The sequence below is a fragment of the Penicillium crustosum genome, assembly GCF_028827405.1.
Source record: "Penicillium crustosum strain IBT 35664 chromosome Unknown utg000001l_segment0_segment0, whole genome shotgun sequence".
Taxonomy (NCBI): domain Eukaryota; kingdom Fungi; phylum Ascomycota; class Eurotiomycetes; order Eurotiales; family Aspergillaceae; genus Penicillium; species Penicillium crustosum.
This window is the reverse complement of record NW_026623122.1, coordinates 4,850,227-4,869,376: the sequence shown is the minus strand read 5'-3', so window position 1 is coordinate 4,869,376 and position 19,150 is coordinate 4,850,227. Positions and strand designations below refer to the sequence as shown.

At 48.3% G+C, this 19,150-nt stretch overlaps 8 protein-coding genes across 8 annotated transcripts; 2 read left to right on the top strand and 6 right to left on the bottom strand.

The window, feature by feature from the left end:
* Window positions 1-289: 289 nt before the first annotated feature.
* Window positions 290-2,441, bottom strand: N7487_001816 (uncharacterized protein; the record flags this gene model as incomplete). Its single annotated transcript, XM_056869564.1, has 3 exons — window positions 290-2,168; window positions 2,222-2,301; window positions 2,352-2,441. The coding sequence occupies 3 exons, from the start codon at window positions 2,439-2,441 to the stop codon at window positions 290-292; spliced, it is 2,049 nt and encodes a 682-aa protein (XP_056734348.1).
* A 378-nt stretch (window positions 2,442-2,819) lies between these two features.
* N7487_001815 (flavin-containing monooxygenase) lies at window positions 2,820-4,810 on the top strand (the record flags this gene model as incomplete). The annotated part of the gene is made up of 4 exons (XM_056869563.1): window positions 2,820-3,442; window positions 3,506-3,866; window positions 3,921-4,176; window positions 4,233-4,810. 4 exons carry the CDS (start codon window positions 2,820-2,822, stop codon window positions 4,808-4,810), a joined length of 1,818 nt encoding a protein of 605 aa, XP_056734347.1.
* A 279-nt stretch (window positions 4,811-5,089) lies between these two features.
* Window positions 5,090-6,728, bottom strand: N7487_001814 (flavin-containing monooxygenase; the record flags this gene model as incomplete). The annotated part of the gene is made up of 2 exons (XM_056869562.1): window positions 5,090-6,540; window positions 6,575-6,728. 2 exons carry the CDS (start codon window positions 6,726-6,728, stop codon window positions 5,090-5,092), a joined length of 1,605 nt encoding a protein of 534 aa, XP_056734346.1.
* Window positions 6,729-9,307: 2,579 nt separating this feature from the next.
* On the bottom strand, window positions 9,308-11,276 carry N7487_001813 (putative PHD and RING finger domain protein; the record flags this gene model as incomplete). Its single annotated transcript, XM_056869561.1, has 2 exons — window positions 10,979-11,276; window positions 9,308-10,896 (listed from the first exon to the last, which is right to left on the bottom strand). Exons 1-2 carry the CDS (start codon window positions 11,220-11,222, stop codon window positions 9,308-9,310), a joined length of 1,833 nt encoding a protein of 610 aa, XP_056734345.1. The 5' UTR covers window positions 11,223-11,276.
* Window positions 11,277-12,197: 921 nt separating this feature from the next.
* N7487_001812 (60S ribosomal protein eL43) lies at window positions 12,198-12,784 on the bottom strand (the record flags this gene model as incomplete). Its single annotated transcript, XM_056869560.1, has 4 exons — window positions 12,198-12,261; window positions 12,392-12,556; window positions 12,667-12,697; window positions 12,766-12,784. 4 exons carry the CDS (start codon window positions 12,782-12,784, stop codon window positions 12,198-12,200), a joined length of 279 nt encoding a protein of 92 aa, XP_056734344.1.
* A 767-nt stretch (window positions 12,785-13,551) lies between these two features.
* N7487_001811 (saccharopine dehydrogenase family protein) lies at window positions 13,552-15,020 on the top strand (the record flags this gene model as incomplete). Its single annotated transcript, XM_056869559.1, has 5 exons — window positions 13,552-13,741; window positions 13,812-13,959; window positions 14,016-14,088; window positions 14,141-14,265; window positions 14,318-15,020. 5 exons carry the CDS (start codon window positions 13,552-13,554, stop codon window positions 15,018-15,020), a joined length of 1,239 nt encoding a protein of 412 aa, XP_056734343.1.
* A 180-nt stretch (window positions 15,021-15,200) lies between these two features.
* N7487_001810 (alpha/beta fold hydrolase) lies at window positions 15,201-16,571 on the bottom strand (the record flags this gene model as incomplete). Its single annotated transcript, XM_056869558.1, has 6 exons — window positions 15,201-15,582; window positions 15,727-15,975; window positions 16,038-16,147; window positions 16,203-16,310; window positions 16,366-16,418; window positions 16,493-16,571. 6 exons carry the CDS (start codon window positions 16,569-16,571, stop codon window positions 15,201-15,203), a joined length of 981 nt encoding a protein of 326 aa, XP_056734342.1.
* Window positions 16,572-18,623: 2,052 nt separating this feature from the next.
* Window positions 18,624-18,950, bottom strand: N7487_001809 (PHF5 family protein; the record flags this gene model as incomplete). The annotated part of the gene is made up of 1 exon (XM_056869557.1): window positions 18,624-18,950. One exon carries the CDS (start codon window positions 18,948-18,950, stop codon window positions 18,624-18,626), a length of 327 nt encoding a protein of 108 aa, XP_056734341.1.
* Window positions 18,951-19,150: the final 200 nt, after the last annotated feature.

Below are 19,150 nucleotides of genomic sequence, written 5' to 3'. Positions count from 1 at the left end.
AGTAGGCTTAGGCTCGCTATGTCCCAGAAAGGACAGCCGATGCCGGCAGCCGGCTTGGCTTCCCCGCATATTCGCCAGGATATACATCTCTTGGAGATACCAATGAGAATCACTTTGGCAGAGCACAGGCTCACTTGGTAGCCGTTGACCGAAAATGACGTGTTGCACAAGATTGACCCACCGGTGAGTCTTGCATTAGTTTAGGCTAAGAGTAAGATGGAAGTAGTATGACACAAAAGGGAATACAAGAAAGACCACATAGGGAGTGGTGTAGAAGTCTTCGACATTATTACATAAAAAGGTTCATCTCAGTAAGGGTATCGCAAGGCTCAAATAAATCCTGAAACTGAAGCATAGCATCAGCAAAGGCATCATCATCAAAGAAAAGCTCCTCGGTATGTGGAACTAGCAGTCTACCAGCGATGCCACTAGTTTCAGTAGTCGCGAACGGGAAGTAGGCAGTCCAATCAATGCCATCTGCCATTTCCATATACACCGTTCCATCACCCATACCGAGATCCGGACCAGGCGCTCGCTGCGAGTCAAAATCCGGCGCGGTAGCGCTAGGTCGTAGACGGCCAAACCCTGAGTGGAATACTGCAGCGGTGGGCCACATGATGCGCAGTTGGTCCACTGCCAGAGTCAAGATATCTAGATCTTCGTTGGCGCTTTTGGCCAGACCTTCGATTCGAAGAGCTTGTAGCAGCGCAATAAATGCCGTACCGCAATACCATCCTGTTATGGCCATGAGGAATCGGGTTCCCCCGCGTGCTAGAATGTCCCGCATAATGCGAGCCATGCATGACGCGGCGAGTATTGCTGGTGGATACGCCTGCGGGAGAGGCTGGGAAGGCGAGGATCGCTGAAGGTGGATAATGATAATGACGGCCAGATACGGGAGATGAAGCTGATGCACATCTCTATTGAATTTGGTTGTGCGATCTGACCCAATTGGTAGTTGAAGATGGGGAGGGAGCGACTGCACCCAGCCGATGAGATCGCGGGCGAGAGATGCTGGGAATACGGAAGATCCGGCGTCGCTGGAGCGAGCGAGGTATTTTGCGATCTTGCCAATTATAGCACAAAGCCGGACCCAGTAGATGAAGATTTCAGCTTTGGTTTTATCTGCATCCTGGGCGAAATCCTCCAATGTGGGTTCTGATAGAGTACAATCTTCGGGGTCAATGACACACGGTTTACTTTGACACAAAGCAGTCAGTCGTTCACGAGCAAATGCCGTCCACCATATTCGACGCCGGAGGCTGAGGTCGATCTGTTGACGCAGTGGATGGTTTTGTGCCGGTTCCCGGTGTACACCTAGCTGTTGGCAATGTCGGATGACCACCGAAGTCCACCACCAAGAAGAATGGCGATGGAGAATAGTTGGTGGGCGTGGACTCCACCAGTAAAATAAAGAAATAGCTTTCAACGAGGTCATGACGTCTGCCTCTTCATCGTTGTAGAACCTGGTGCGAGCTCGTTCGTAATAACCGGCAGGTCCATCATGTGGAATCATGGGCGGTTTGATATTGCTACCAACCACCGCTAGTGCATTGACCAGTAACGGAGATCGAGCGAGCTCTTGTGAGAGGGTCTCTCGGTCTAGGACTGGACACCATGTGTAACAGTACTCCCAGTAGGTTTCTGCGAATGTTTGTTGTAGGTCTGGGTCAGGTAGGTTGAGGACCTCAGGCATTCTTTCGGCAATGAGCCGCTCCTGAGCTCGAGCATTTGTTTGTAGCTCTGGTAAAAATATATGACCAATTGGGTAGCTATCATTATGCTCCGAGTGGTCTTCTGTTCGTTGAGTGGCGGGAGAATCATTGGTCATGGCTTGCATAGGCCTGCCCTGAGGGTCAGGCGGCACTTGACTCGGTGATGGGTCATCTCTCAACGACCATTCGATATTGTGGAAACTCTGAGTTCTTGCTTGCTCAACATGAGCTGGGGAGATGGAAGATCTCTGAAGCAAATCTCTAGGGAAGTCCAAGGACCGGTTATCGTTCCCTAACCCGGCCCCACGCGGTGCAGAGGATGGTTGATCAACAGCAAGATGATCCGGGATAGAGCCATGTCGGTTTATTTGAACGCATGAATTGGTCTCGGTTACCGGAGGTGACAATGGGACCGCACTTGCAGCGGGCCGACCTCGTTTTGATGGCCTCGTTCTGTGACCGGGTCAGGCCATATACATCCGAAAATCCTGGGAAGAATCACTCACCGGCATTCTTTGCCGCCGGATTCGCACTTGGTGCAGTTCCTATACCCCTGGGCCCCTCGCGTCTGCAGGTCACATCTAATCTGCAGCCGTTAGCCTCTTTGCCGAGACCGCGGAGAACTAGTTATCTTACCTTCTTGCTATGACATGCAACACATGCAAGCTCTGCGCGCTTCCGTTTGGTTTGAGTACCCGTGAATTGTAACCAAAGCGGCGCAGACATGATGGAAATTATACATGAGTACAAAATTACACCATCGACTATACTGCCTTCGCATTGCGAAGGCGGGGAAGTCCCCCCGCAAAATTCCCCAGACTCCCGAGATACCCTCGGCTCTTCGGCTTTCTTACCGGCAGTAATTTATCATTCACTTGGCGTTCTATGCCGGTATTTGATGATACTGCAATTTTGCGATAAATCATACTGGCAGCTGGATTCATAACCAATGGTCTGTGATGGAGATCTTCTGGGTGACGGCTTTCCAAGTTCGGATAGTCGCCTCCCCGCAGTACCTCTGACATGCGTGTTCTTCTTTCTTTCAATATAAAGTCAGACACCGAGGCTCAAATAACATGAAGCTCATTAACATCAATTTTCAAGATGACTGTTTCTGTGCCAGTACCGGTAGATGGCGAAATGCTTGACGTTCCTAAAATGGAAGGTACAAATGGAACCAACGGATTTCACAAGATAGACCAAGTTACTACGAAATCCGCTACAAATGGCCACAACGGCGCAAATTCGTCGAGCAACTCTATCCCGCTGAATACAGACTACGCGTATAAACCACGCAAAATGCGCGTCGTAACCATTGGAGCAGGCTTCTCAGGTCTCTTAATGGCGCATAAATTCCAACATCGATTTCCTGAGCTGGAAGAATTTGTGGATCATACGATATATGAAGCCCGAAACGATGTCGGGGGCACATGGTTGATCAATACATACCCAGGTGTCCAGTGCGATGTCCCCGCACACATCTACGCGTTCCCTTTCGATCCGAATCCTGATTGGAGCCGGTTTTACTCCAGTGGAGACGAGATCCAGGCGTACATCAAACGGACAGTAAAGAAGTGGAATTTGGACCGGGATCTTCAGCTTAACACGAGAGTAGCCGGTGCCTATTGGGAAGAAGATCACGGGCGCTGGAGATTGGTTATTGAGCATGAGGGCGAACAGCGAGAGGAATACTGCGATGTTCTAATCTCAGCTCAAGGTGTACTTGTGTATGATTCCCCTCCCCCTCCCTAGATATGGAAGAAAAGTAACAAGCTAATCCAAATCTCCAGTCATCCCTCGTGGCCTGATATTCCTGGATTGTCCGATTTCAAAGGCCACACAACTCACTCGGCACACTGGGATCATGAATTCGACTATTCTAACAAGCGCATCGCAGTTATTGGAAATGGCTCGTCCGGCATTCAAATCACACCACAAATGGCCAAGCTCCCCGGAACGGAGGTTGTCAACTTCATGCGAAGCCCAGCTTGGGTTTATTATCGCGTACCGCCATCAAAGCACCTAGGACGCGATGTGGATGATGCTAACCCTGCGTATTTGGAAGAGGAGCGGGAGAAGTTTCAGGATCCCGAGGCCCACAAAGACTACAGAAAGGCTATCATCTCGCGTACTAATAAGGCCTTCCGCTTGGTATGTTATAGGCAAATACCAAATACCACAAAAGCCCTACTAAATGGTATATAGTTCATCAAAGGCGAAAATAACGAAGCAGCAGTTCGATTTGGCGCACAGCAAATGGCCGAAAAGCTTAACCATGACCCCGATCTCTGCGAGAAGCTGATCCCAAAATGGGAGGTCGGTTGTCGCCGCGTCACTCCAGGGCCAGGATATCTAGAATCCTTTGCAAAGCCAAATTGCAATCTTAGCAATAGCACTATTACTAAGATTACGGAAAATGCAGTTCACACAGCAGACGGAAATGTCTTCGAATGTGATGTCGGTACGTCAATCTTATCAGTTTACTTACCCCAAAAATCGGTTACTAAAATTTTGCAGTGATCTGTGCTACGGGTTTCGATGTCTCCCATTGCCCTCGCTACCCAATAGTTGGACAGGACGGGACCAGTTTAGCACAGAAATGGGAAGATGAACCGAATTCCTACCTTTCAGTTGCCACCGCCAACTTCCCCAATTACTTTATCATGATGGGACCTAACTGTCTAGGCGGACATGGCTCTCTAGTTGAATCTCTCAACTGGACGGGAGATTACTTCGTGAAATGGATAAAGAAGATGGCGACTGAAGATATCAAATACGTCGTACCGAAGCATGCTGCTGAAGATGCGTTTGGGAAATACGGTGACGAAATTCACAAAACCTTGGTCTGGACCGGCGGTTGTAAGAGTTGGTACAAGCGCAACAAGGTGGATGGCCGGGTTACTGCACTGTTTGGTGGCAGTGCGATTTTGTTCCAGAGACTGATCAGTGATATTCGGCCGGAAGACTTCGAGATCGAGTATAACAGTGCTAATCGGTTCCGGTTCATGGGGAATGGGTTTACTGAGTTTGAGATGAAGGAGGGAAATGATTTGTCTTTCTATGTCGAGATCGCTGATGAGTCGCCGTCGTGTTGATAGACTAGTTTATTCCATTATTATTGTTTCAATATTTTTGATTAATTTCCTTTTAGGTCCAAAACAACATATAGAAGGACAGCTCGAAAGATAGCATACTAGAATATCCCTCATATATTACCTTGAGTCCGATAAACCAGATTATTATAGTCCTGCGTCGTTGAGGACACAAACTACACACGCGGCCCAGTACCCTTGTTAGCCACTTATATAGGGATATTTGACATCAATCATATTCTGTAGAACTAAAAGTATTTCCGAACGATGCTTATACAAAACTCATTCAAGCACTAAGTCCCGATACTCTCTCGTGGCTACCTCCTCAGCACGCTTTCGATATCCAGGAGCCGGACCCTGATATCGTGCAATGATTCTCTTCTGCTTGTGTGCCAAATTCTTATTGACACCAGTCATCCAAGAATCGACATCATTAGCAAGCAAACCCACCGCACAAGTATGAACATGCTCCGTCCAGTCCAAGACGCTCTGCTGCGTAGCCCCAGCAAATGTAATCCCCCGATCTCGACAGAACTCAATAAACCGCGCCACCCAGCTCGCAGCATACTCCACGCTGCGAGGGATATTCCCAAACATCTGATGCGGTCCCATAACCATCATCATATTGGGAAAGCTTTCAACAAACAGACCCAAGAACGTACGTGGGCCCTCACTCCACCTATCCTTCAACTTAACCCCATCCACACCCCGGAAATCAATTGCCGTAAAAGACCCAGTAACAGCGTCGAACCCAGTGGCATATACAATCATATCAAACTCAAAGGCTTCATCCTTCGTCTTAATCCCAGACTCGGTGACACATTCAATGGGATTGGATTTGACATCCACCAAGCGCACATTGGGCTGGTTATACGCCTCGAAATAGCGCGTTTCCATGGGCACCCGTTTCGTTCCGAAGCCATGACATTTGGGAATAAGAATCTCCGCCGTGACGGGGTCATGTACGCGCTCCCGGATCTTGTTCGCGATAAACTCACTAAACAGCGCATTCGCCTCTTTGCTCGTGTTGATGTCGCCGAAGTTGCTCATCCACTTCGCAAACCCGCGTTGCGCGTACAGCTCTTCCCAGAATGCTTCGCGGTCTTCCGGGGTCAGGTCGAAGGTGCTTCGCTTGTCCGGTACGTGCATGAAACAGTGCCAGGACTCGGCGCATTTGCGGAATATCTCTGGGTAGCGGGATCTGATTTCGTCCATCTCTTCTGGGGTGAGGGGTGCGTTCCGGAGAGGTAGACTCCAGTTCGGGGTTCGTTGGAAGACGGTCAGATGACCTACTGTCTTGGAGACTTCTTGGATTACTTGGATGGCGGTTGCTCCAGTGCCGATGACTGCGACGCGTTTGTTTGTGAAGTCAACTTGCTCTGCCGGCCAGCGGGCAGTGTGGAAGGCTTCGCCTTTGTAATCCAGGACTCCGGGGATATTAGGCAGGGTGTAGTTGTTTAAAATACCAATACAGGTGACCACAAAGCGTGAGGTGTATTGTTGTCCCTGCTCGTCTGTTACAAGCCATGACTTGGTGTCATCTTGGAAATGTGCTGCGGTAACACGCGTGTCGAATTGCATGTCTCGACGGAGATCGAACTTGTCGCACACGAATTCGCAGTACCGTAGTGTTTCGGGCTGCGAGGCAAAATGTTCTGACCAGTTCCACTCATCGAGGACTTCTTGGGAGAATGAGAAATTGTATGAATAGCTTTCAGAGTCGAATCGTGCGCCTGGGTATCGGTTCCAGTACCACGTTCCGCCTACACCCCCCGCCGGCCTCTAAGACTTTCGTCCGCAGGCCTAATTGTCTCATTCGATATAGCGAGTAAATGCCGGAGAGTCCGGCGCCGATGATAAGAACATCGTAGTCAAGGTCTTTGTTCTTCTGACAGAAGTTTGGTTCTTCGATGCTACCCATGATTCAAGAATGTTTGCGATTTGTGTTATTGGAGTTGTCAAAATGGATGAAGTATCTAGTTGGGGCATTATGCCCTAGCTATCAATATATGGCCATTCTTATATTGCGGCTATAGGTTACCTTGCCATCTGGGCTCCGGCATTTGACCGATGAAGCCGGAAGTCTCCACGTGTGACAGGCCCCGATTTGTGGGGAAGAAACCCCACATCTATACAGCCGGTATGCGCTTGTATGAAGCCGAGATGAGACCCAGGGATATACATACATATATATGTTCATTACTTGACACTGGTCTCCAAGGCCTTATAGGGCGTCGGGAAAAGATATCCGAAATCACATATTATGCACGAAAAATCGCAGTGCACATTTACACCTTTTTTGTCCAATGTATTCTATGTATTTTGCAGCTAATTCTTTTGGACGGGCAGCTATTTCCAAGCCCAAACATATTGAACTGGATCCGCGCGCATAATTTGTCTAGGGTGATGACCGACTCAAATGGACGGAAGACAGACGCCTTCCTAGGCTAATTGGTCTAATTGGTAAGATTTTACCTAAGCCTGAGGTTCAAGCTTTTTAGCCAACATAGGTCAGATTACTCGGTAGACGGAGGAAATGCAAATGAAGCATGCATTCCTCAAAACCTATGATCAACCAATTTTTCTCAGACAAGCGGACTTTGAAAGAGGACCAGGCATAGAGAAGTCACCAGTGATTCGTCATGATGATGATGATGCATACGACTTGAGACAGGGCCAAGTTATGTTGCGGCAATGCCTCTTCCATGTTGTGCTGTTGGGCTAAAGGGTACCAGATTACGCCACCCATATGTTACCGGACTGCGCTGGCCCCAACAGCCCTGGATAGGAGATTTTTAGGATCTTTTGGGAGACTCTTTAGAATCTGCTGGGACACCTGACAAGAATGCTTCTTTGAATCAAGGCCCTGTTACCAGGTCTGTTGAGAGTGGTAGTGTTGATAGATAGTCTTCAATATGATGCCAGTGCCAATAGCTGCAGGAAGATTAGTACTGAGCCGGGGACTATGGAATTTGGGGTTTCAGTTGAAATATCCCCAAATGACAACTTCAATATTTTCTCCCTTGATCCTACCTATTCTCTTCAAGTATATTGGCAGCATTCTTTGCCATTCAGGTACTGTATTTGTTGTTGGGGTGTCTTTAAAGATCTTCGGCGCATAGTTCAGGTAGCATGTACATTATATCAATACCGGCTTACCAGATTGAGCTTCAGTCTGATATCGGTTGGCTATATTAAGCCCGAGAGCGGATCTACACCCATATACTCTACGCACTATATTGTTCGGTTTCTTTTGTTACCCCCACCCCTAGATCCATGGCCCCCTCTCTCTGAGGTAAAATAGCTGCCCGAGAGAATGAAGCAGATACTCTAGGTTTTCCTTTAGTCAAAAATTGGTTTATGGCATCAGTACTTTTCCAAGATAGCAGGCTCCGACAAGCCAAAGAATGACGGCCTCTCATACAACAATATAATGATGAGGCACACAAGGTTCTCACCAACTATAGCGGCCATGACACATGAATAGAAGAAGAAAAAGAAGAAGAGAAAAAGCTTCTCCGCAGAATCGACTGGAGACTGATCGTCGGGGGTTTATGCTGGGTATTGTCCGAATAAGTCTGGTCATCTGATCGTCTGCTTGTGGTTTGGTTGTGCCGGGGCTGATTTCTGATTAGGAATCCTTCCTGATCCATTGATCTTCAAGGATAGTGATGCATCTCGCTATATGCTCGGATTTATTGTTGCTGTGACCTCATTCGTTGCCAGTGTCACTGCTTATTTATCGGCTTGCGTGCGTTTTGGAAATCGCAAGCAAAATTAAGACCGGGACGGTGAAGGGATATGAAAATGCGTACCAGGATAATTTAACTAATATAACGGCCAGTGCGAGAGCGAATTTATTAATTTGATCGTTGCAAACTGTCGATTCGGATCAGAATCCTTGATTCCGGTATGTCTTGTAGGCCGGGCTCCGGTGGTATCACACTGTTCAAAATCAGTTTTATCCCATGTGACAGTTAATATCTTTGCACTTACTATGTGTACTTTGTGCTCTATGTAGACCTATCCATAAATGTGTAGCCAACTCGACTCCCGGTTGAGTCGGGAGTTATCGCTGTCCTATAAATTATCCGTCAGAGATTACCCGAGGAATTATCTTTTAAAGTATATAAACTTGAAAGCCCCAACTAGGAAAATAGAAAGACCCAATAAACCAGAGATGGCGAGGCTACCTAGGAGTGGCCGTACCTCCTCCTACGGTCAGAAGATAAATGATATTTAGACACAATATGGAGCAAAGAGAACGCAGATAGACTAGCTCCACGCAAGAAAAACAAAATAATCAGTCCCACCGAAGCAGTGCTACGAACAAAAAAGTTCTCACACAGATGCCTCGCAGAAGGAGAAGAAGTGGAAAAGAAGACAGCCTGCAAGTATCAAACGCCAGTTGTACATTCCAATCCATGCAGCCAAAGAGTAGGATTCGCTGAGATGAGAAGAAACGCCATTAAATGCGGGGAAGAGTTCGTGGTATAGTCATTATAGATCACCGTCTGTGTCGGTCGCCACCATGCGTTGTTTCTGCTTGTCTTTGCTCTTCATCTTTAGTGCATCAATTGTATTCTGCACTTCATGCTTAGCCTCTGTTTCAAGGTTGGTGCGTTCATCCGGCTCAAGCGTTTCCTTATTGCCAACTCGCTCGTAGAGCATGCGAGAGATGGACCGGTTGATGTTTGTATATTGCTCTTTCGAGATAATCCTTTTCTTATAGTGGGGTTTTAGTCCAGTGCCCACCATTTTCTGTATATCGGCTTTGAGGGCGAGGGATGGACCAGCTCGAGTGGGGGATGAATCGGGTGAGCGGGAGGCCCCGAAACACAGTGCTCGTTGGGGGATGCGGGAGCGAGGACGACCGGGCTGGCGTTGTGGTTTGACTTCTTTGGCGCCATTCGATGTTGGACTACCAGATGACACTTCGGGAGAGAATGGAGGAGATGTGGGTGGGGCTGGGGATGATAGTTGAAGAGGGGATATGGGGCGGCTTCGCGGGAAAGGTGGCGGTGTGGCCGCCGAGAGGAGAGGGGAAGAGTAACGAGATGAGGCAGGAGAGATGGAGGGGGAAGAGGGACCAGGGGATGGATGATCGGCAGGAGCGACAGATGTCGAGGCTGACGGTCCATATGAATGACTCGGTGCGTCCTCGACTTCCTTCAACAGTGATGACAGGAAGCTTGGTCCGGTGGGATTATCACCATTTGGCCGTACATTGGAACTCGCAGCTCTGGAGGATTCACCATTTTGAGTTTGCTGTGCACGAGCTGCGAGCTCCTGCGGCCTCCTCGTTCGAGGACGCTTCAACTTGCGCTCTGGTTCTGTGGGTTCCGGAGACGGCGACATGGTCGGCTCTTTGCGCTTCCTGGCTGCGCTCGGGTTGTTTTCGATCTCTCGTGCCCTCTCGAAAGCGTTCCAAGCCCGCATCTCCTCCAGGGACTCAGGCTCCGGTGTCGGAACTCTAGGCGCCCGAGGTCGTGATGGTCGGACATGGTCAAGATCGAACAGGGATGCTGTGTCGCGAAACCGGCTGCCACCACCTTGTCGCTCAGCGACTTCAAAGCGGCGTTGCCAGGCTTGGAATTCGCGCTGGTTGGCCTCCTCGCGACGGCGCTGTTGCATCGCACGTTCCGCAGATCGATCGTCATCGAATGGGAAATCAAGATCGAGATTCAGGTGATCCCAGACAGATTGCCAGACTCGTGCCCAATGTAGAGAATTTGTCTGGGTTCGATTCTGCAGTCGTCTCTGCTGAGCTCTAGTTCGTCGACTCCGCTGTTCGATCGCCCGAGACGGCCGTGCTGATACCTCGGGAGCCGGTCCCAGAGCACGTAGTTCCTCGCATTGTTGGCAGTACCATGACCCCGAGGGGATCTCGTCCAAACCCAGGCAGTATAGATGAGAAGGTCCATCACACCCATCGCATAAAAGGAGAACGTCCTCGTTATCGGCTTGTCCGCAAATTGTACATGGTTGAAAATCGGTCAAGTCATCCTCCACATATTCTATAATCATAGAAGGGTCAACTTCGGCCACTTGGGTTCGGTCCTGGACAGCGTAGGATGAAGTCACAGTTCCTATATCAAATCAATATAGTGAGTACTTGTAATCTAAAGGGGACCATATCATAAGTCAAAAGGAAGGGGGAGGTCGTCATACCTCCAACACTATCACTCAACTCCACCATATTGAAACTGCGCCGACATATCGGGCAGCTGTTTGCCCGTTCAACCCATGGCTTTAAACAATTATTATGTAGGACATGACCACAGGGAAGTAGCTGAGCGATCTGAGAGTCGAGCCCATTGAAGTCGCCATCCTTCAAATCAAGGCTCACAGGCTCAAGAGGATCACCCGCTCCTTCACCAAGGTCTCCTAAACAAACAATACAGGTATCGGACATGAGCGACAGAGTTATAAGAGAAGGCGAAGTCCATGAAGAAGCGCTCGAGAAGTGTAGAAGCGAGAAAGGTGTGGGGAGCGCCTTTTGAAGGTGGGCCGGATTACCGGACTAACGCAAAGCAGGAACGTGACGGAGGCGAATGATGCATGCCCTGGATTGGTTTGAACTTCGATATTGATATTATCACGATATTATCAAAATAATAAAGAATTATAGTTCTTTCTCTTTTTTTTTTTAAAAAAAAAGACAGATGGCTATTACCTTTTAAGTATTGGACATGGTGGGCATCCTGCCATCCAACAAGGTCCTTGTACAACACAAACTACAGTGTCCCTGAGAGGCTAGGTGGCCGATCTACAAATTGAGAAATGACTACATTAGGCGCCCATGATTTAGTTGAAACCCGAATCACACCTGGGCCCTTGCCCAGGTGGACAGTTTTCACCTTAGTCATCGTGTAAGATCTCCGGGCAAATCACCAGGCGCTAGTATCGCTCAGAGTAGGGTATGTATCATGTGGGTCGGAGTATGCCCAGGCACCTGGCGCAAATGTCCAGGTGCACACAGAAAGTACGAAGATATGGTCCGGAGCGCAGTCGGTCCAGACACTCGAAACAATACGTTGAGACCAGGTGACCTCCAAATCAAGATCCACTCATGTCCCGTCAAGTCTACGTGACTGTCCAGCGCCTGAGAAACCACGAGAGACCGCAGATCTGCAGTCCATCCCTATGGATGATGCACACGGTCGCAGAACGTCGAAATAATCAGGTGGAGGATCTTGGATGAACCGGTGAGTTTGTCTAGCAGGTAGGCAGCGACCGAGGCGAACTTTGGAAAACCAGTCACATCGATATACGGTATACTCGGGTGCGAAGCGGATTGCAACAAGAATTCGTAATCCCGAATTTTTTCATTCATTTTTGGTATTCAGACGTAACCGTAAAGAGAAATGAAACCACACAATCCTCCCATTTAGACCTCAGCGATCTCACGCAGACGACGGATGGTGGAGCGGGTGGCAGCGGCAGCGGGGGTGCTAGATAAAATAGAACTGTCAGTAATCTTTCCTCATATTGTGCGTTGTGGATCACGACTGTGTGCGCCGAGCTCAGGTCGATCCCCGAGTCGGATCACAGCGTCGTTCCTTGCGATGATGGGCGACTTACGAGACGGTGTAAGCACCGCCGGCAACAGTCTTGTCGCAGCCCTTGCACTCCCAGATACCGACAGCCTTGCGCTTGACGGTGTTCTTTCCGCAGAAAGTGCAGACGTAGCGGGCGTGCTGGGTGACTTCCATCTTCTTCACCTGCTTACGCAGGGAGGCACCGTATCTGTTGGTAAATTGTTAGAATCCGTGTCGTCGTGTAGGAGTCCTCGCTATCGGTTGTGTGTCTCGATCGAAATCACAGTCGTGTAGGCGCAAAATGGGCGAATGTCATACCTGGTACCATATTTACCGGTGATGCCGACCTCTGTGGAAATTAATTAGCATTGAGCAATTCGGGATGCAGTGTGTTGAATTTGAGAAAGAGGCACATACTCTTGGTGCGCTTCGTCATCTTGGCTGGTGTAGAGGATGAAGATGGGTATTCAACAGGAGACCAAAAAAGACGCTTTGAATGAGGGCGGGTTGTGCTGTGGATTCTCGCTTAGGGCTCTTGGCTTCGTGCGATCACCTGACCATTTTGAGTTAGTGGGCTTATGTCAGGAAGTTGATGGCCTCAGGTTTCCAATGCTTACTTTGTGTTTCGAAGGTCCACAAGGTCCACCAGATTTTGAGACGATGACGCTGTTGGTGGAGATGACTGGGATGGAATTTCCCAGAATTTGTTTGATTTGATGTTGGATATTGGGGATTTCTTTTTGGTTAACTGGATTTTTTTTTAATTTGATGCCCTCTATTTAAGGTGTCTCATATCATACCCTAATTTCTCTCTACATCATGCAAAATCACCTCGTGCAATTATTGTATATTTATCTCCGTATATTGATGTCTATTTTAATTCGGCCTGATTGTGTTCGAGACCAGCCACTTCCCCCAGTTCCCTTTTCTCGGGCTAATCGATCTATCCGGTCACGTGATATATCTCGGCCATGAAATATAAACATCTGTAGTCCCCAGATCAAGGTAGAATCTCGATTGTGTAACATGTGTTGCTTCTAGTCCTACGTAAAGCTTCAAGACCTCTTTTTGGCTATTCCGCCTACTCCCCTTCCCACCCTACACGGCATCTTGAAGCGTGTTGAGGAGCTTGTGATTTGCCGAAAGCTCCCCTTGTTCTACAAAACTACATCATAGACTCCAAACACATCAACTTCAACCACCATGACTTCCAACCGACAGTATGACCTGGTCTTGCTGGGTCCAACCGGCTATACTGGCCGATTTTGCGCTGAGCACATTGTGCAGAACCTTCCTACCGATCTGAAATGGGCTATCGCCGGTCGATCCGCGCAGAAAATGGAGCCTATCGCTCAGGAATTGAAGGCTCTGAACCCGGATCGTGTGGACCCAGGTACATAACCTCATGGAATCATTTGTTTATTACTTTTCGTGTCTCAATGCTCACTCTGATGTGATTATAGATGTCCTGGTCGTTCAACTGAATTCTACCGAGCTCAACGAGCTTGCCCAGAAAACGCGGCTGGTTATCAATTGTGTGGGTCCCTACCACTTGTACTCGACCCCAGTCGTGGAGGCATGCGCTGTCAATGGAACTCACTATGTGGATGTGTAAGTCTTTGCTTTGGAATTGTCCGAGTCGTTCGAACACTTGCTGATCGTTACAGCACCGGAGAAACACCCTGGGTCAAGTTGATCATTGACAAGTACCACGAGACCGCCAAGGCTAATGGCGCTATTGTTCGTTCTACAGCCAATTGCTATCAGATATATCCATACTAATTGCGGACAGATAATTCCTTGCACTGGTGTTGAGAGTGCGCCCGCTGATCTGCTGGCATGGTCTTTGGTTAAGCGAGTCCGAGAGGACCTATCGTCTTCAACCCGCCAGATCAATAGCACCATCAAGGAAATGAAGTATGTAATTTCATGCCAATAGAGAACCACGTCTCTAATACATTCGCAACAGATCATCCGGTCCTAGCGGCGGCACCATCAATACCGTTCTAACCATCTTTGATGGCTTTTCAATGTCCGAGCTATCCAAGACAATGACACCCTTCTCGTTGACAGCATCACTGCCACCAAAGAACGTCCCCGGCGAATCAATCTTGGAAAAGGTTTTCGGCGTGCGCTCAATTCGCGACCTAGGTACCGTGACGACCTCCCCGTCCGGTGTCTGCGACATGAGTATCGTGCACCGCAGCAGCAGCCTGATGCCAGAGCTGTACGGGCAGAATTTCTTCTTCCGTCAGTTCCTGTCGTTCCGTAATGCCCTAATTGGCGTTGCTATCCACGTCGGCTTCTTGGTTGTGGTTTCGCTGCTTGCGCTGCCGCCGGTGCGCTGGCTGGTAAAGAAGTTCGTCTTTGCCCCTGGCACTGGCCCGCGCAGAGAAGACTCGGCAAATGACCTTCTAGAGTACCATGCCATCGCTACTGCAGATAGTGCCTCGCCACAGCGCGTCTTCGGTAAGATCACTTACCACGGCGGTATGTACCCCTTTACTGGACTGTTGCTGGCTGAGGCTGCTATGGTTATTCTTAATGAGGAGGAGAAGATCAAGAAGGTCTCGCGTGGTGGTATTGTTACTCCCGCTACTCTGGGTCAGGACTATGTCGACCGCTTGGAGAAAGTCGGCTGTAAAATCGAGACTAAGGTGTTCCAGTACTAAATAGCTTCATCGTTTACGGGGTGAGTCCCATCCCTGTGTAATCATGCTGGTTCAAGCAACTGCTCGTGACTTGCGATGAAGCACATATTCTTAATACTTTGACGATATGAGATACGGACTTTGGCAATAATCAATCAATCGTTTCTTTGCTTTGTGCTACTATACCTATCGTTTCTCTGATCAGAGCTTACCAGCCCTTCCATCGGCAACGGACTGGTCCTTCAACCAAGTTCCAATGATCTCATTGACTTCCTCAGGCTTCTCCCACAGAGCCCAGTGCGAGGTATCAACCTGCTTCAGGGTCAGTCGCGGGAAATGCTTCGCCATAGACTTGCCCAACTGAGGGGGCAGAGCCTGATCCCTCAGCGCCTGGATAAACAATGTAGGAATCTGAATCTCCCTGTCAAGAATAGCGAGCTCATCTTTGTAGTTCACGTCGCGAGTGCGGTACCAGTTAACTATAGAAATAATTAGCAAGAACTTCACCAACGAATCCAGATGATACCATACGTGGTCCATGAACCCCATGCCGAGCAAACTCATTCGTATAAAACTCCAACTCCTGTAACAAGTCAGCTTAACAATTCCCAAACCGAAGCCCAAATTATATAAACTCGACATACTTCCTCACTCAACAATCTCGAAGGCTTCAAGTGACCAATCTTATCAAACAACAGACCCTTATGGGCATCAAACCCAAACTCACCCGCCTCGGTGCGACCCCCCATAAAGCGCAAGCAAAAATTGACGAATCTCATCCTTAGACTGAATAGCCTTCTCCACCTCCCCGCTCTTGAGCTGCAACTGATATGCAAAGTGCGGTGTCACGTTACGGACAAGGTCTTCGATAGAGATGTTCTTGGCCATGGGTCGTGCATAAGGCACGCAGACTGTGAATAGGTGGCTTACTAGTTCTGGATGCCAGAGGGCGATACGGTAGGCAAGTCCTGCGCCCCTATTCCGTGTATTAGTCGTGCGGCTCTGGGAAAGAAAGGTTGCTCGTGGGGAAGTGCTTGCCAGTCATGTCCACCTAGGATGATTTGGGTTTCGCCTAGATGGGTTGCTAGGGCTTTGATGTCCGCTGCGCAACTTTTGTGGGCATACGGAGTGAAATCGTCCGGGGCGTCCTTGAATTGCTGTTAGATGATATTTCGTAATAGGGGAGAAGGTGGAAAGACTCACTGTTCGTCCGTATCCGAGGCAGTCGGGAGCTACTACCCGCAAACCCATGTCTACGAGCATGGGGATTTGGTATCGCCATCCCATAGAGAGATCGGGGAATCCATGGATCTATGAAGATTATACGTTAACATGTGTGACTTTTTTTGTTGAACTGGCCGCGTACCAGGAAGACGGTAGCTTTGTATTGCCCTGACTTAGGCTGGCTGAGAATGTAAGCTACACATAGTCAGTTCATATTGATTCTATCAAGAAGACATTGAGTGTAAGCTTTCGTGGTTTGGTATGCTCACAGTAGTTATGGCCGTGCAGGGTAGCGGTCTTGTACTCAATGCGGGAGTCACCCGATACTCGGATCTTGTCGACTGGCATGATGAGTTGATTTAAGCTGTAATAGTTATGTTTTCAAGTTCTGTCTCCAAGGAAAATGGGATTTATGTCGTGTGTAACTCGAAGATTCGTGGACACCTTTCCAGGGTCCAAGCTGTGAAGCACTAGATTTAGCTGTACAACCCCACAGGCTATCTGGTGAAATTGACCAATATATAACTTGGAATTTATACAAATCAAGAGAAAACAATAGGTTTCAGAATAATCAATGATATATAATCATGCATGAAGCTAGCCCTGGAGAGGATGTCGGAGAGATGGCATACCGATCCCCCTCGGGTCCCTCCCAGTTGTGCCTCGGCACGTTGGAACAGTGGGGCGCCAAGACACTACTATAAACCCTACATTGCATGTACATAGTTATGCTACGCCACAATAATATGTAATTCTCTCATTAGAATGAAAACAGTGGATGTCATTATCTAAATTTAGTAGCAGAATGAGAAGAAAGGAAGCTAGAGCAGTGATATTGATATTGATATAGGTAGAACAAACGTGCACACCAAAGAACAGAGAGAAGAGGAGCGCAGGCGAAGGAAGTATCGAACAGCAGCGATCCTCAAAAGTCCTTTCAAAGGTTGGCTTAGTATATAAACTAATTACAATTTATCCACAAATAATGGAAATGGAAAAGCCAAAGTTTAGTTGCATAGCTTGCTCTAATCATATTCGTTCGAAATCTGCTTGTCCAGCAACTCAACAACACACCTTGAACGTCCTCTCGTTCCATGAAAACCTCAACGACTCTCAAGCTATGTCCTTGCTAAATCTCCCAGAATTTAATGTAGCCTCAAGCTCTGCAAATTTTGTGCAGAGAACATGTTTTTCGCAATATTATTTGTTTCGAGTCAAGGTGACATGGATAGCAACAGCAAAAACCACAAAAGAGAACAATACGGTCAATGGCTAGCCAATCAACTGTGTAGAGGACTCTTATATGCACAACTTTGGATACTTGGTTCGACGCCAATCAAACTTGGTCATTATCCAAGGTTGTGTCAACACAGTTGCTGAAGAAGGGCCGCTAGGTACCAGGTCCTACATAAGTTGTTGATCTATAGCCTCTGGGATGAGTTCCAAAGGTGTTTCCCCTTCGAGTTTTAGGTGATTGTGACATCGAGAACGCACAGTCTCCCGGGTGTATTTGTGATAACTTTGCTTGTTAAAATATAGAATGTTTAGACGGTAGCTGAAAAATGGAATATAATATTGATAGGGGCAAGAGCCTCTCGGGGTCAGGATATAGAGATATACAAAGTGTGTTAAAACGAAGCGGGCATAAGAGCTTTGGGGGCAAACTTTTCATGGATTTGCCTTTGTATTATTGGAGATATGAATACAATAATTTACTTTGTAAATGGAAGCCATCGTGGCCTCTGACCACTTGTATGCACAGAAACAATGATGATTTTGTGAGATTGAAGTCAGACGCTCCTTGGGGAATAAGATAAAAAGAAAGACATTTTTCGAAAGAACAGATCTGCGCATGGGGCCTTGAAGCCGCAGATTTGGGGCTTGGGTCATGCCATACCCGTCTGGGCAATCGACAAGACATGACCGAGAGCCGAAATGTGTCAGTCATGAACCCTGTAGGGCTGTTTCCAGTCCAGCTGCTCCACCTAGAGCCCCCGCTGGTCCTGAGTTCGTCGAACCATCTGCACAGTGTCCGCGGATCCTCGGGGTCTGATATTCCAAGGCACACTGCCATCATGTCTGCCAGTTCTTTTCCGGGAAGCATTGCACGATGCTACAAAGGCAGGCCAGGTGACAGGGCCATCTCGTTGGGTTATATCCGGGTCCACGTGCTCGTTGATCTCCTCCACTCGCCGACTCGCTGCAAGCAGGCGACACCAAATAAACACAGTCAGGGCAGGTTTAGATAGCCCGCCGGCAGAATGTATTGCATGGCCTCGGATTTGTGAAGGTAGTAAAGTCTTTTTTGTCGTTGCTAGGCTGAAATATGCTGAAAATTGTGAAACCCGCCAGACTCATGCTTGGCTCCCCTCCACTTGGACACCAAGCCACAAGCCAAGATCATTGATTCCTGAAACTTTTTTTCTGGTAGAACAGATCGGTCCTCGAACTTCCTAGATTGATAATCTTAGGACATCCATCGCGATCCTTCTCAAGGCGCGTGCATTCAAAGCAGTAGAACGCATCACTGATGCCCTCGCCGCCGCAGACGACACACTTGTTCTGGTAGTTTCCGAAAGAGCACTCGTCGCAGATGCGGACCAAGGTTGTTGGGCGCACGTAGGAATCGCAGACGGGACATTTTCCGTCGCATTTGTCACACAGGCGGCCGATAGAAATGCCGGGTTGCTTGCGGCACATGACGAGGTCGGGGTGGTGACGAGACATTGTAATTTCAATAAGGTAGCAATAGAATTAAAACAGTAGCTGTAGAAAGTAGAATGAGGTACGATTTAGCGATCGTGGGGAAGTGAGAAGAGAATAAATGTGATAGAAGGTTAGAGAAGAGAAGCCGACGGTGAACCAAGACTAAAGTGGTCTGTGCACGTGATCATAAGCAGTGTGATTCTAAGCAGCGTGTCGCCTTA